The following is a 14,964-nucleotide window of genomic DNA, read 5'->3' as shown; positions in this document are numbered from 1 at the left end:
AGTTTGCCTACCGGCCAGGCATTGGGGTAGATGATGCCATCATCCACCTTCTTCATAGAGCTCTCTCTCACCTGGAGAAACCCGGGAACACTGTGAGAATAATGTTCTTTGATTTCTCCAGTGCGTTCAACACCATTCAGCCAGGGCTACTGAGGGAGAAGCTGAACCTTGGTGGTGTGGACCATCACCTGTCCAACTGGATCCTAGACTACCTGACAAACCGCCCTCAGTATGTGAGAGCCCAGGACTGTGTGTCTGACACTGTGATCTGTAGTACGGGGGCACCTCAAGGTACAGTTCTTGCCCCATTCCTCTTCACACTGTACACTGCTGACTTCAGGCACAACTCATCCAGCTGTTACTTACAGAAGTACTCCGATGACTCTGCTATAGTCGGTCTTATCACTGATGGCGATGATAGGGAATACAGAGACTTAAACCGGGATTTTGTTGAATGGTGCCAGCAGAACCAGCTCAGGATTAATGCTGGGAAGACCAAGGAGATGGTGGTGGACTTTAGTAAACGGAGAGGTGCTCCGACCCCGGTGGAGATCCAAGGAACATGTATTGAGATAGTCAGGACCTATAAGTACCTGGGCGTGCTCCTCAATAATAAACTAGACTGGGTTGATCACCTGGAGGCGCTGCACAGAAAGGGCCACAGCAGACTCTACCTGCTCAGGAGGCTGAGGGCCTTCGGAGTCCGGGGGACACTTCTTAGGGCCTTCTTCAACTCTGTGGTTGCCTCAGCCATCTTTTTCGGTGTGGCCTCCTGGGGAAGCAGTATATCAACCAGGGACAGAAATAGACTTGACAGGCTGATCAGGAGGGCCAGCTCTGTCCTGGGGAGCCCCCTGGACCCAGTACAGGTGGTGGGTGACAGAAGGATACTGTCTGTGGTGACCTCCATGCGGGAGAACAAATCCCACCCCATGTATGAGACCCTGATGGGACTTGGCAGCACTGTAAGCGACCGTCTGCTTCACCCCAAGTGTGAGAAGGAGCGCTATCGCAGGTCCTTCCTTCCAACCGCGACCAGGCTGTATAATCTACATCAGACCAAACGAAGAGCTCTCCATACAGAGAACTAATGATTATGAGGATGACCATGAGGTCTTCCTCTTTCTCTTCTGTTTTTCCTTAGCTGCCATGGACTCCTAGTATATCTTCTCTTCTCAGCTTATCTGTGTCTACGTCTGTAACATATTACTCTGTATTATCCTGTATCTGTATTACTATGCTGCTGTAACACGCTGAAATTTCCCCAAGGTGGGACTATTAAAGGATTATCTTATCTTATTTTAAGCATGGGACCAAAAATTAATTTTCCATAGCTAATATCAGGTCCTGTTTAGTATACTTTTCTTGGCACCAAGTACAACTAGATTTAATCATTTCGACTAGGTAACACAATGGATGGGGAAGGTTTATCATGAGGGGAATCTTTTTAAGTTAGTTTTGCTTGAATATGTGATGCATCAAATATTACAGGCTGTTTGATAAATTTGGCACATCTTTAACTTCTTACTACAGCCACAATATTTCTTCTAAAAGCCAAATTTAATAAATCTGTTTTATATCAGCTTGCCAGGCTAATCACGAGTGGCATGAAAAATAGCAAAAGTCACAAAAATCTGTCTTTTTGATGCCAGAATCGTTCAATGCAGGATTTGATAAATCTCCTTCACACGCTATGCATAAAACTACATATTGTATAGTAATATGTGCAAAAGATACACTAAAATATAACTTTTAATAAATATTTTGAAAGTACAACCATTGTAACAAACATATGTAAAAAATAGGAGAGAAATTATCTCAACTAGAACCCAGCCAGCTACCTACTGGTGGATACAAAAGGTGCTAGTTTAGTGTAGGGATAGAGAGAGTAATAGCTTAATGTATTCACCAGGTTGATAATACAATGAGTCGAAGATAGGTATCAGCGCTGCACCTCCCATGAGGCGACCTGAAGCGACCGCTTCAGGCGGCACTATGCGCATTTTTGCTCTCCTAAGCCAATCCAGGACAAGCTGTCACCGTCACCAAGTGGTGGATTGGGGCAGCCCTGTGGACGCAGCGCTGCTCCAGTGGCCACCCCTTACGCTTAGCAGAGAGCAGGTCCTCTCCTTGCCTGCTCTCTGCCTGCTAACCCCGCCCGCTCCGCCCCCTCCGCTCGGCTCCACCCCCTCCACGCCGCCCCCTCCTCCCGGGGGCGTCTTTCTGACGTCCGCCTCAGGCGGCACAAAGACTAGGTTCACCCATGTAGGTATTGATGCTAGGGTAGAGGGAGATCAGGGATCATTTTAATCCATAGGGGCCTAAACAACTTTTGAATCCACTGACAAATGCCCACAATGATAAATTAATCTATAGGCTAAATCAGTGGTAGGACTCACTGAGTGTTCCCCTCCCAAAATGTAACCCCAAAATTGCACACCAACACACCATATATACGCCAAAGACTCAAGGTCTCACTACAACCATGTCCACACTGGCTAAAGAGCATTAGACTCTTAAATATCTAACTGTCCCATACACACATGCAACAAAAATAAGCCTGATGCGTTTCTGCTGTGTAAACAGCTTCATCAGAGGCAGAGAACTAGTAATAGCCTCTCCAAGGTAGGCTATAATGGCGTATTAACCAGCTCTATGGTTGTTTGCCCGGTCAGCCATAGTTTTTGGCTGCCAGACTCAAGAAGTATAGTTTGGCGGTCATAGAAGCCTTAAGGCGATGCTGGGAATCCTGACTCTTATCTTCACTCATCCTGTTTGTTTACATAGAGTTTGTATCTGTATCCATCTCATATACATAACTCTAGGGAGAGGGGAGGGAGGATGAGCAAGCTATTAACTGATCTATTGCCTCATTGTGTGTAGTGGTAGAGTCTTATCTTGAAACATAGCAGTGTTACAAGGGCTCCCTAACTCACAAAGTAGCAAAGTGTAGCAGCTGTAACTATCAGTGTCCTTTTCCAGCAGTCTCCTCCAACCCCTTTCCCCTCTTGATAGACTAATATGTAAAAAAGTAACTTGGCTTAATAAGTTAATAAGGAAACATATTTCTTAAATAAGGTGGGCTCTACACTCACAGAGGTGTGTCCTGAATACAGTATCCATGTCCAATACAGCACGTGTTAGGGAATTGCTAGGACAGTAATTCCCCAGTAGCTGCTAAAAACCCTGGAAAAGGGGCACAAGAGACAGTGAGCCCTAAGCTGAAGCTCCCCACTGTCCCTACCTGCTTACCTGGTCATATCCTATGTAATAGGCAGCAACTAGGCGACCGGCCCTTCCTATATACGTGAAAACACAAAACTCAGACAAGACAAACAAGGGAGGTCAGCTAGCCAAGGATCCAGTAACAGTCGAACAATGGAGTGCCAAATCGGAGTCCAAAAGAATAGTCAATAGGGAAAGCCAGAGGTCAAGGATTAGAATACAAGTAACTAAACAGCAAGAGAAGCCAGCAAGCACGAGGCAATAGCAAGCACCAATGTGAATGTGAGCCAAGAATAAATAAGGAAGAAGAACCCGCCCTGGAGTTGATAGGCGGATAGGCTGTCAATCACAGGGCAAGGCTAAACTTAACTATTAGAGGAACAGAGGGAAATGAAGGTGAAGGCAGACGGGTGTGGTGGAAAATCAATTACAGAAATAGAGCCATGTTTACACAGTGCAACCAAAAACTCTAAGCAAGGAATGAAACCCCACACACCTCCTGCACCGCCGCATGCGAGCAGAGGGTGGCACAGTGCCCCAAACAGGCAGAGATGTTACAATAGGTCTGCAATTTACTTTATCAGACAACCAGTTTCAGTGACTTACATCCAGGTTACCCATTGTCACCCGTTATCCTATAATCCAAGGGGCTATCCAGGAAGAATAATAGTCCCATGGTGGCAAGGGTAGATGTAACCAAAAAAGCAGATATACTCCCTTCCTGTCAGGGGCTCCTGCTTACCTTACTGACCCATGTTACCTACCAATAAGCCAAACACAGGCCTCAGTAATTCGCTGTAGTAGTGGTTAGTAACAACATCCTGCAACATAGACAACATGATACGGCAAAGTGAACAGAAGCCGCTGCTCTCTAAGGAGGTGCGAGCATAGCTGTTTTCTAATGATACGACAATCCCTGACACTGGGGAACTTTACTTCTTTGTAGATAACACCTCTCATATTTTTTTCTCTCTTTTTCCTTGTTGTTGCACATTTCTCCTACAGGTTTAGCATTATTAGGATCCATAGAGTACACCAATATCTCTCATATTCTGGAAGGAGCGGATTTATTGGAATCAGAATCAAATAAAACGAGAATGAAACTTATTTCCCCTGTGGTCAGTGTCTTTCTTGGCATCAGTAACACCTCAAGTCTTCAAGAACCTGTGTCAATAAGAATGAATGTCACAGCAGAGGTAAAGTCTTCTATACATTCTTCCACCAACACTAAACATCTATAAGGGAAAGATATTAGAGATGAGCGAACACTGTTCGGATCAGCCGATCCGAACAGCACGCTCCCATAGAAATGAATGGAAGCACCTGTGACGCCGGCCGGACGCCGGCCAAGTGTACGTGCCAGGTGCTTCCATTCATTTCTATGGGTGCTCATCTCTAAAAGATATGTGTTTGGCGCCACCATTTTGCAGGAGATCACCAACACCCAGAGCAAGCTCTGGGGCCAGCGTCAGATTGGCATGACAGTCGGGAGTCTTATGAAGGCTCAGAGGCCTGTCTGCATTCATTTTCTTTTGTACAGACTAATCAATAGTAGCAGCATGAAGAAAAATTTGTCCTGCAAACATTAGAACCTCATATGGCTCTCAGATCAGAAAAATTGGGGTTTGGAAGGGAAGGGAGTCAAAAACGGAAAATGCCCGCGGTGGGAAGGGGTTAAAAACAGTGTCGACAAACCTTTTAGAAACTGAGTGCCCAAACTGTAATCCAGAACCCCATTAATTTATAGCAAAGTGTCAACATAACAATTTAACCATAATACCGTGCGGATCCACAATTGCAGACAATTATGGTCCTGCAAAACATGGTCATGTGAATGGGGCTTTACAGAGCTTTCAATTATACAAACAACTTTGTACTGAAAGGCAGGAGTTTGCATTTGGTACTTTTGAACAATTAGTTTTCACTGTCTACATTGTACAGTATCTCTTTTATAGTGGCCATGCGATGTTATTACAGCCTGTACTAATATCACATATCTGCTATACAACAGATAGTGTGTGTGAAGGGCCCCCACTCAATACAATCTGCTCCACAGTGGCTATCACACAGTACAATGTACACCACATTGGCTTCCACACAATACAATATACACCACAATGGCCCCCACACAGTACAATATACTCCACAGTGGCTATCACACAGCAAAATATACAACACAGTGGCTATCACACAGTACAATATACAACACAGTGGCTATCACACAGTACAAAATACAACACAGTGCCCCCCACACAGTACAATATACTCCACATTGGCCTCCACACAATACAATATACACCACAGTGGCCCCCACACAATACAATATACACCACAGTGGCCCACACACAGTACAATATACACCACAGTGGCCCCCACACAGTACAATATACACCACAGTGGCCCACACACAGTACAATATACACCACAGTGGCCCACACACAGTACAATATACACCACAGTGGCCCACACACAGTACAATATACACCACAGTGGCCCACACACAGTACAATATACACCACAGTGGCCCACACACAGTACAATTTACTCCACAGTGGCTATCACACAGTACAATATACTCCACATTGGCCCCCACACAGTACAATATACACCACAGTGGCCCACACACAGTACAATATACACCACAGTGGCCCACACACAGTACAATTTACTCCACAGTGGCTATCACACAGTACAATATACTCCACATGGGCCTCCACACAATACAATATACACCACATTGGCCCACACACAGTATAATTTATTCCTCTACTTACCTGCCCTCCCACAAAGAGCAGCAGTGTGACCTCCTTCTTCCACTGTAAAGCAGGGGCTGATGAATGACGTCATCGCGCCTGCATCGGAGCAGAGGTCATAATCTTCTTTCATTGTAAGCCAAAAGAAGTGCAGGATAGCTCGCTGTGGGTTCAGGGACAGCTGTCCCAGATAACCTGTTAGCAAGTGATTAAGGAGTCTGGCTGGGGTGATGGCACACGTGCTCACAGACAGGGCTCTGAATGCCCACTTTGGCATGCGTATCATAGGTTCACCAGCACGGGCCTTTAAGGTTAAAGGGGTTTTCTCATTACAAAAAGTGAGGGCACATCACTGGGATGTATTTTGTATAAAGTTGGCATGAACATACTGTGCCTCAGCAGTAGACCAGAGGTTGGACACTAATCATAAAGTATCTACCATATTCTAGGAACATGTTATAACGTTATACATGAGGTCCGTTTATGTGAGCCTAGAATAACACATTACTTTACATCTCATCTGCTTATTTCACAGCAGGCTTCCAGAAACCTGACTTGTGTGTTCTGGTCAGTATCAGACAACCGCTGGAGTAGCAATGGCTGTGTGATAGTAAAAGGGGATAATACTGAAATTACCTGCAATTGCACGCACTTAACCAGTTTTGCCATCCTAATGCTTTTGGAAGACTATGAGGTAAGACTCTGGACCACGTTTAGCACTTTTTCTACTATGTAGGGTGTAAGAAATATAATGGCGCTATATAAGGGAGCCTTCACATGATGTAACGCTGCGCTCATTCTGATTGTAAAAACACGTTCAGGATGAGCGCGTAAAAAGCAGCTCCCATTGACTTGAATGTGAGCCGGCATACGTGCGCTCCCCATTGAAATCAATGGGAGACTTTTTTCCCTATACTTTCAATGTATTACGCGCGTAATATACAAGTAGTACATAAATTATATGTACTCCAATCTGGTTCCTTTGAAAAATACAACTTGTCTCAGCAAAATCAAACAGTGATATGGGTAGACCAACGGAAAAATAAAAAAGTTATAGCTCTCAGAGGACAGGGATGAAAAAGCAGCAATTGTGCCTCGTCCTAGAGGCCAAAATAGGTCTTAGGCCCGGGTTCACACGATGTATTATGGCACGTAATGTGGTACGTAGACGGCGCGGCAACTTTTGTTCTATAGCAATATTTAAAGGGGCTCTATCAGCAAAATGATGCCGTATGAGCCCCACATATGCGTGAATAGCGTTTAAAAAGGCTATTCAGGCACCGCTAATGGTATTTTAAAAGCCCCCCCCCCCGTTTTAAACTAAGACCGTAAATACATATATGCAAATTATACTTACCGTGCACGGTGGGCGGTTCATGCACTCGTGGACGTCATCTTTGGTTCCGTCTTCCTCTGATGTCTGCTTCCAGCGACATCCTCCTTCCACGCCTTCTTTTTTTCACCGGCGGCTTGTGTTTAAATTCTGCGCGCACGCAGTATCGCTCCCTCTGGCACCGTTTTTGTCAATGGAAGTGTGCGACCGTACTGCGCATGCGCAGTACACTCGCATAGTTCTAAGGGGAACTCAGCATACTGAGCATGCTCGGTATGCTCAGTTCCCCTTAGAACTATGACAAAAATGGCGCCAGAGCATGCGCAGTAGCGCTCCGGAGGGAGCGATACTGGGCATGCGCGGGATTTAAACTCAACCTGCCGGTGAAAAGAAGAAGGAGAAGGCGTGGAAGAAGGACGTCGCTGGAAGAAGATAGCAGTGGAAGGTGGGACCGAAGATGACATCCACCAGTGCACGAACCACCCACTGTGCACGGTAAGTATAATTTGCATATATGTTTTTACGGTCTTAGTTTAAAACGGGGGGTGCTTTTATAATACCGTTAGCGGTGCCTGAATAGCCTTTTTAAAGGCTAATCAGGTATATGTGGGGCTCATATGGCATAATTTGGCTGACAGAGCCCCTTTAATCTCTGAAGTATACTCATAATTTTCACCTAATTTCTGGTGACAGGCGTGATCCACAGCAAAGTGACGCCAGCCAACTGTAGATCACTATAAAAACCTATAGCATCAGAATTGCCACATTCTCATGAAGTGCTATATAACATGTTTAAAAGCTCATGAAACTTACATACAGTATTGTTTTGTGTAAAAGTTGTGTAACTATTTCTTAATACATTACAGAGCTGGACTTTGACGCTTATAACACAGATTGGGCTCTCGATCTCAATCTTCTGTCTTGTACTGGCCATTATCACGTTTTGCTTTTCTCGCTCACTCCGTGGGACACGCAACACAATTCACACTCACCTGTGTATCAGTCTCTTCTTTGCCAACTGCATATTTCTACTTGGAATCACAGCATATAACTCCAAGGTAACGTGTTATACTTCCATTTGGCTCAATGAGAGAGATACAACTGTTGTGTAATTATAAATGATGCAAACGATCAGTAGACAAAAGTAAAATGCGACCGACGCTACAAACTGGTGCATCTTGCAGCTATGATGTTCCGGAGGAGCCTTGATATAAGTTTATAGGAATCAAAGCTCTCTCTAAATCACCTTTGATTTTCACAAAACAAAAAATACAAAATGGAGCAAACTGCATACATACTTATTGATATTCTAGCTATTAGGTCACCCTTCCATGTATTAATGATCCACTCCCTCTACTGGCAGCTTATAGCAGATAGGAAGGAGGTGTGTTTAAAGAGAACCTTCCTCCAACAGGTCCAGTTTAGAGATGAGCAAGTACTGTTCGGATCAGCCGATCCAAACAGCACGCTCCATAGAAATGAATGGATGCACCTGGTACTTCCGCTTTGACGGCCGCTTAACCCCCCGCGTGTCGGCTACGTCCATTCATTTCTATGCGAGCGTGCTGTTCGGATCGGCTGATCCGAACAGTACTCACTCATCTCTAGTCCAGTTCTTTATTTTATATACATGAGCTGCTCTGCTGATACTTGCACAGTTGGAAATTTTTCTCTAGCCCCCACCATTCCTAAGCAATCACTGCTGTTAGTTTTGGTACCTGACACATTATTTAGGCTCTGTATTGTCACAGGAGGTGCGGTGTCAGGCCAAAGCAGACAAAAGGCGTGACTCTGAGCTCTGACACTGGATGCCTCTGATTGGAGCTCTGAGTCACTCCCACTCCCACCTGACACCGCCCTGCTGACATTACAAAGCTTAAAGGGATTCTACCATTAAAAAAATTTTTTTTGTAGATAAGACGTCGGAATAGCCTTTAGAAAGGCTATTCGTCTCTTACCTTTAGATGTGATCTCCGCCGCGCCGTTCCTTAGAAATACCGTTTTTTACCGGTATGCAAATTAGTTCTCTCGCAGCGATGGGGGCGGGCTCCAGCACTGGAAATGCAATGAGAGCATCCCCACTGCTGCTCGAAAACAGGCTCCAGCAACGCCTCTATCTTCTGCTGGATCCTCCCCTTCTTTCTTCATCTTTCTTCGGCGTCACCTCTGACGCCTGCACAGTTGGCTCTGCCAGTGAGACACTATTAGAGCCGACTGCGCATGCGCGCAATTGCGGCGTCTGAACTATGGCCGCAGGCATGCGCAGTCAGCTCTACTAGTGTCTCACTGGCAGAGCCAACTACGCAGGTGTCAGAGGTGACGCCGAAGAAAGACGAAGGAAGAAGGGGAGGATCCAGCAGAAGATAGACGCGTCGCTGGAGCCTGTTTTCGAGCAGCAGTGGGGACGCCCCCATCGCTGCGAGAGAATCAATTTGCATACCGGTAAAAAACGGTATTTCTAAGGAATGGCGCGGCGGAGATTACATCTAAAGGTAAGAGACGAATAGCCTTTCTAAAGGCTATTCCGACGTCTTATCTACAAAAAAAGAGGTTTTATTGGTAGAATCCCTTTAACTAGCACATCACTCATCAAATCTGTACTCGGGAATGGTGAGGACTAGAGAGAAAATTCCAAGTGCGCAGGAATCATGGGTGGGCAACTATTAACAAATGCTAAGAACTTGAATTCACAAAAAGGACAAAAATAGTATGCAACTTAAAGGAACCATCCAGCTTGAAAAAATTATCTGTAAATACATCCCCAGCAGTGCTAAAAATTCACTGTTGTGCACCCTTTGGATTTGTTTTACTTGCTTCTCCTAGTATCACTGTTATTTATATGCAGTGAAACTATGGATAAAGTACATTTTCAATTATTTATCTTCCTGCTCTCATTCTCTGTGTGCCCCTCCCTTCACCATTCTCCCCAGCAATGAAATCATAGGTAATAAATCACTCCCACATCTGAAGTCAAGTGCTACTGTCACATTTTATATGCTGGCTGAACTGCTCACAGGGAGGGGTAATGAGCTCACAAATGAAACATCACAGCTGAGGTCAAGTACCTGAAAATAAATAAGATAAATGGTGCTCAATTTAAACAGGATATATATCAGCAAGTGTTTGGTATTGAGGCATCCTGTTATTTGGACCACATTTTTTAATAACTAGATAATCCCTTTAATTTATAATTTTAAAAAAAGTTCACATACCTCAGAGTGCTTTCTCCAGGTGTTGTGTGACCCAATGATCCCAAAAACATGACAACATTTTTTAGCTTGCACATTATTAACTATGAATGGGTAGGATGTCACCAAAACTCATTTCTTTCACCTTCATTTTGAGTTGTAGAACCTGAAAAAGAAAATTCAGATCAAAGTCATGCAAACAGTATAGAGGAATACTTCTTCCTGACCCAAATTCTTGAAGTTGCTTGTCAGTTGGCTTCATTAAAGGGATTCTACCATTAAAACCTTTTTTTTTTGTGTGGATAAGACGTCGGAATAGCCTTTAGAAAGGCTATTCATCTCTTACCTTTAGACGTGGTCTCCTCTGCGCCGTTCCTTAGAAATACCGTTTTTTACCGGTATGCAAATGAATTCTCCCACAGCGATGGGGGAGGGCCCCAGCGCTCAAACAGCGATGGGGGCGTCCCCACCGCTGCCAGAGAAGTGTCTCCAAGCGTCGCCTCCTTCTTCGTCCGCCGCGTCATCTTGAATGGCTTGTAACTTCTAGCAGAGCAGAGCAGACTGCGCAGGCCACGGGAAAATGGCCGCTAACAATGCTGTGCAAGTGGCCATTTTCCCTTGACCTGTGTGCCTGCGCAGTCTGCTCTGCCCAAGGCCCGAGGCCTAGAAGTTATGAGTTTGCGCCGGAAGAAGACATTGAAGATGGCGCTACGGCGGCGCTTGGAGACACTTCTTTGGCAGCGGTGGGGACGCCCCCATTGCTGTTTGAGCATGGGGCCCGCCCCCATCACTGCGAGAGAACTCATTTGCATACTGGTAAAAAACGGTATTTCTAAGGAACGGCGCAGCGGAGACCACGTCTAAAGGTAAGAGACGAATAGCCTTTCTAAAGGCTATTCCGACTTCTTATCTACAAAAAAAAAAAGTTTTAATGGTAGAATCCCTTTAAGAAGAAAAATGGAGTTTACAAGTTGAATATAATAGAACTTACCTATATGACTCAACTAATGGACTCAACCTAGATAATAGTATATGTAATAGTAATCCTTAATAGAGTTATTGTTATATTTGCATAACTTTAAAAATTTTATAGATTGGTGGAGATTTAGAAAAAAGCTAAATTTGTAATGCTGGTCTTCATATCTCCTGTACTGGTGGATGGAGGGCAGGAGCTGTGTACAAGCATAGTATAGATTTAAGCCATCATTTATGCCTTTCTGCCCTGATAGGGTTGATGGCCCACCCTTACCAGGCCCCTTACCACACCAAATTTAGGAAAGTTATAAAAGATAAAAAGTCACACTTTCTTGCACACAAAAAATTTCGACCTTTTCTCATGTTTTGCATGTAGAAATGCAGGTTCAGAAGAAGAATTGATCACCTACACCGAACAACACCAGTACAGTAGTGGAATACCACAATACTCTAATATGTTGTATATCCTGTGTTATATTATGTATTTTTGTCTTTGGTAACGCTCATGTTTGTACACCACAGGTTGCGTGTAGGATAGTTGCTGGGCTGCTTCATGCGTTCTACCTTTGCTCCTTTTGCTGGATGTCCCTGGAAGGTTTGGAGCTTTACCGCATGTTAGTTACAGTATTCAAAACCCACCTAAAGAAAATCTACCTCCTGGCAGTAGGATATGGCACACCGGCTGTCATTGTCACAATAAGTGCAGCGATATATTATGAAGGATACGGCACAGATAAATAGTAAGTGAAGCCGTATTAGTGAATGGTGAAAATGGTGTAAATTTAGAAAGAAATATTTGTGTCAGAAAGAGAATAAGGCGACATTCACACAACTGAGTTTGTACACCACAAGGTGGAAGAGAGAGTAAGGGCTCGTTCACACGGGGCAAGAGGGGGTGGATTTTGGTGCTGAATCCATGTCAGAATCCGCCCCCTCACAATAGAGGTCTATGTAGTCCGCTATCTTCCTGCTGAGCTCTGTGATATATAGGGTTATATGGTAAAGGAGAGAAGCTAACCTCTTTGATATATAGGGTTATATGATAGAGGAGAGAAGCTGAGCTCTGTGATATATAGGATTATATGATAGAGGAGAGAAGCTGAGCTCTGTGATATATAGGGTTATATGAAAGAGGAGAGAAGCTAAGCTCTGTGATATATAGGATTATATGAAAGAGGAGAGAAGCTGAGCTCTGTGACACTGTGTAATGCTCCATAAACTGAACTTTCCCCTCTTGTCTCATAGCTGCTGGTTGTCTCGTGAAAAAGGTTTCATCTGGGCCTTTATGGGACCTGTGTGTGTGATTATCCTGGTAAGTAGGTTTTCACATTTACAGTCCTATGAAAAAGTTTGGGCACCCCTATTAATCTTAATCATTTTTAGTTCTAAATATTTTGGTATTTGCAGCAGCCATTTCAGTTTGATATATCTAATAACTGATGGACACAGTAATATTTCAGGATTGAAATGAGGTTTATTGTACTAACAGAAAATGTGCAATATGCATTAAACCAAAATTTGACCGGTGCAAAAGTATGGGCACCTCAACAGAAAAGTGACATTAATATTTAGTAGATCCTCCTTTTGCAAAGATAACAGCCTCTAGTCGCTTCCTGTAGCTTTTAATCAGTTCCTGGATCCTGGATAAAGGTATTTGGACAAACAATTCAAGTTCAGTTAAGTTAGATGGTCGCCGAGCATGGACAGCCCGCTTCAAATCATCCCACAGATGTTCAATGATATTCAGGTCTGGGGACTGGGATGGCCATTCCAGAACATTGTAATTGTTCCTCTGCATGAATGCCTGAGGATTTGGAGCGGTGTTTTGGATCATTGTCTTGCTGAAATATCCATCCCCGGCGTAACTTCAACTTCGTCACTGATTCTTGAACATTATTCTCAAGAATCTGCTGATACTGAGTGGAATCCATGCGACCCTCAACTTTAACAAGATTCCCGATGCCGGCATTGGCCACACAGCCCCAAAGCATGATGGAACCTCCACCAAATTTTACAGTGGGTAGCATGTGTTTTTCTTGGAATGCTGTTTCTTTTTGGACACCATGCATAACGCCTTTTTTTTATAACCAAACAACTCAATTTTTGTTTCCAAAATGAAGCTGCCTTGTCCAAATGTGCTTTTTCATACCTCAGGCAACTCTATTTGTGGCGTACGTGCAGAAACGGCTTCTTTCTCATCACTCTCCCATACAGCTTCTCCTTGTGCAAAGTGCGCTGTATAGTTGACCGATGCACAGTGACACCATCTGCAGCAAGATGATGCTCTTTGGAGGTGGTCTGTGGATTGTCCTTGACTGTTCTCACCATTCTTCTCTGCCTTTCTGATATTTTTCTTGGCCTGCCACTTCTGGGCTTAACAAGAACTGTCCCTGTGATCTTCCATTTCCTTACTATGTTCCTCACAGTGGAAACTGACAGGTTAAATCTCTGAGACAACTTTTTGTATGCTTCCCCTGAACAACTATGTTGAACAATCTTTGTTTTCAGATCATTTGAGAGTTGTTTTGAGTAGCCCATGATGCCACTCTTCAGAGGAGATTCAAATAGGAGATCAACTTGCAATTGGCCACCTTAAATACCTTTTCTTATGATTGGATACATCTGGCTATGAAGTTCAAAGCTCACTGAGGTTACAAAACCAATTTTGTGCTTCAGTAAGTCAGTAAAAAGTAGTTAGGGGAATTCAAATCAATAAAATGATAAGGGTGCCCATACTTTCGCACCGGTCAAATTTTGGTTTAATGCATATTGCACATTTTCTGTTAGTACAATAAACCTCATTTCAATCCTGAAATATTACTGTGTCCATCAGTTATTAGATATATCAAACTGAAATGGCTGTTGCAAACACCAAAATATTTAGAACAAAAAATGATTAAGATTAATAGGGGTGCCCAAACTTTTTCATAGGACTGTATTAATTTCCTAAGTATTACCGTATTTTTCGGACTATAAGACGCACTGGACTATAAGACACACCTAGGTTTTAGAGGAGGAAAATAGGGAAAAAAAATTTTGAAGCAAAAACTGGTAAAATATTTAATATATGGGAGTTGTAGTTTTGTAACAGCTGCAAGGCCACATTGACAGGTGACCCTGCAGCTGTACGGGGATGTATAGAGCGTTTTTTTTGCGGGGCCAGCTGTAATTTTTAGTTATACCATTTTGGGGGATATCTATTGCTTAGATCACCTTGTATTGAAAAAAAAAACCAGGAGGTGATTTAGAACTTTTATTTATTTCATATTTTTAAAGCTTTTTTTTTTTTTTACTATTTTATTCCCCCCCGGGGGCTTGAACCTGCGGTCACTTGATCGCAAGTCCCATAGACGGCAATACAACTGTATTGCCGTCTATGGGACATTCTGTCTATTAGTATTACGGCTGGTCATAGACCCAGCCGCAATACTAATATATAGCAGTGACAGGCCGGGGAGCCTCATTAGGCTCCCGGCTGTCACCCGAACAG

At 43.8% G+C, this 14,964-nt stretch overlaps 1 protein-coding gene across 2 annotated transcripts in view; it reads left to right on the top strand.

Annotated features, from left to right (window-relative positions):
- Positions 1-14,964, top strand: part of ADGRE5 (adhesion G protein-coupled receptor E5) — an 81,678-nt gene that overhangs the window by 61,041 nt on the left and 5,673 nt on the right. For both annotated transcript variants that reach the window (XM_075272791.1, XM_075272790.1), the window contains 5 exons: positions 4,231-4,421; positions 6,514-6,672; positions 8,178-8,369; positions 11,997-12,214; positions 12,720-12,786. In XM_075272791.1, coding sequence (XP_075128892.1) covers positions 4,231-4,421; positions 6,514-6,672; positions 8,178-8,369; positions 11,997-12,214; positions 12,720-12,786 — 827 coding nt within the window. The remainder of the gene's footprint in view (positions 1-4,230; positions 4,422-6,513; positions 6,673-8,177; positions 8,370-11,996; positions 12,215-12,719; positions 12,787-14,964) is intronic.

Source organism: Leptodactylus fuscus, chromosome 5, assembly GCF_031893055.1.
Source record: "Leptodactylus fuscus isolate aLepFus1 chromosome 5, aLepFus1.hap2, whole genome shotgun sequence".
Taxonomy (NCBI): Eukaryota; Metazoa; Chordata; class Amphibia; order Anura; family Leptodactylidae; genus Leptodactylus; species Leptodactylus fuscus.
Note: the sequence above shows the minus strand (reverse complement) of the source record. Positions and strands in the feature narration are given on the sequence as shown.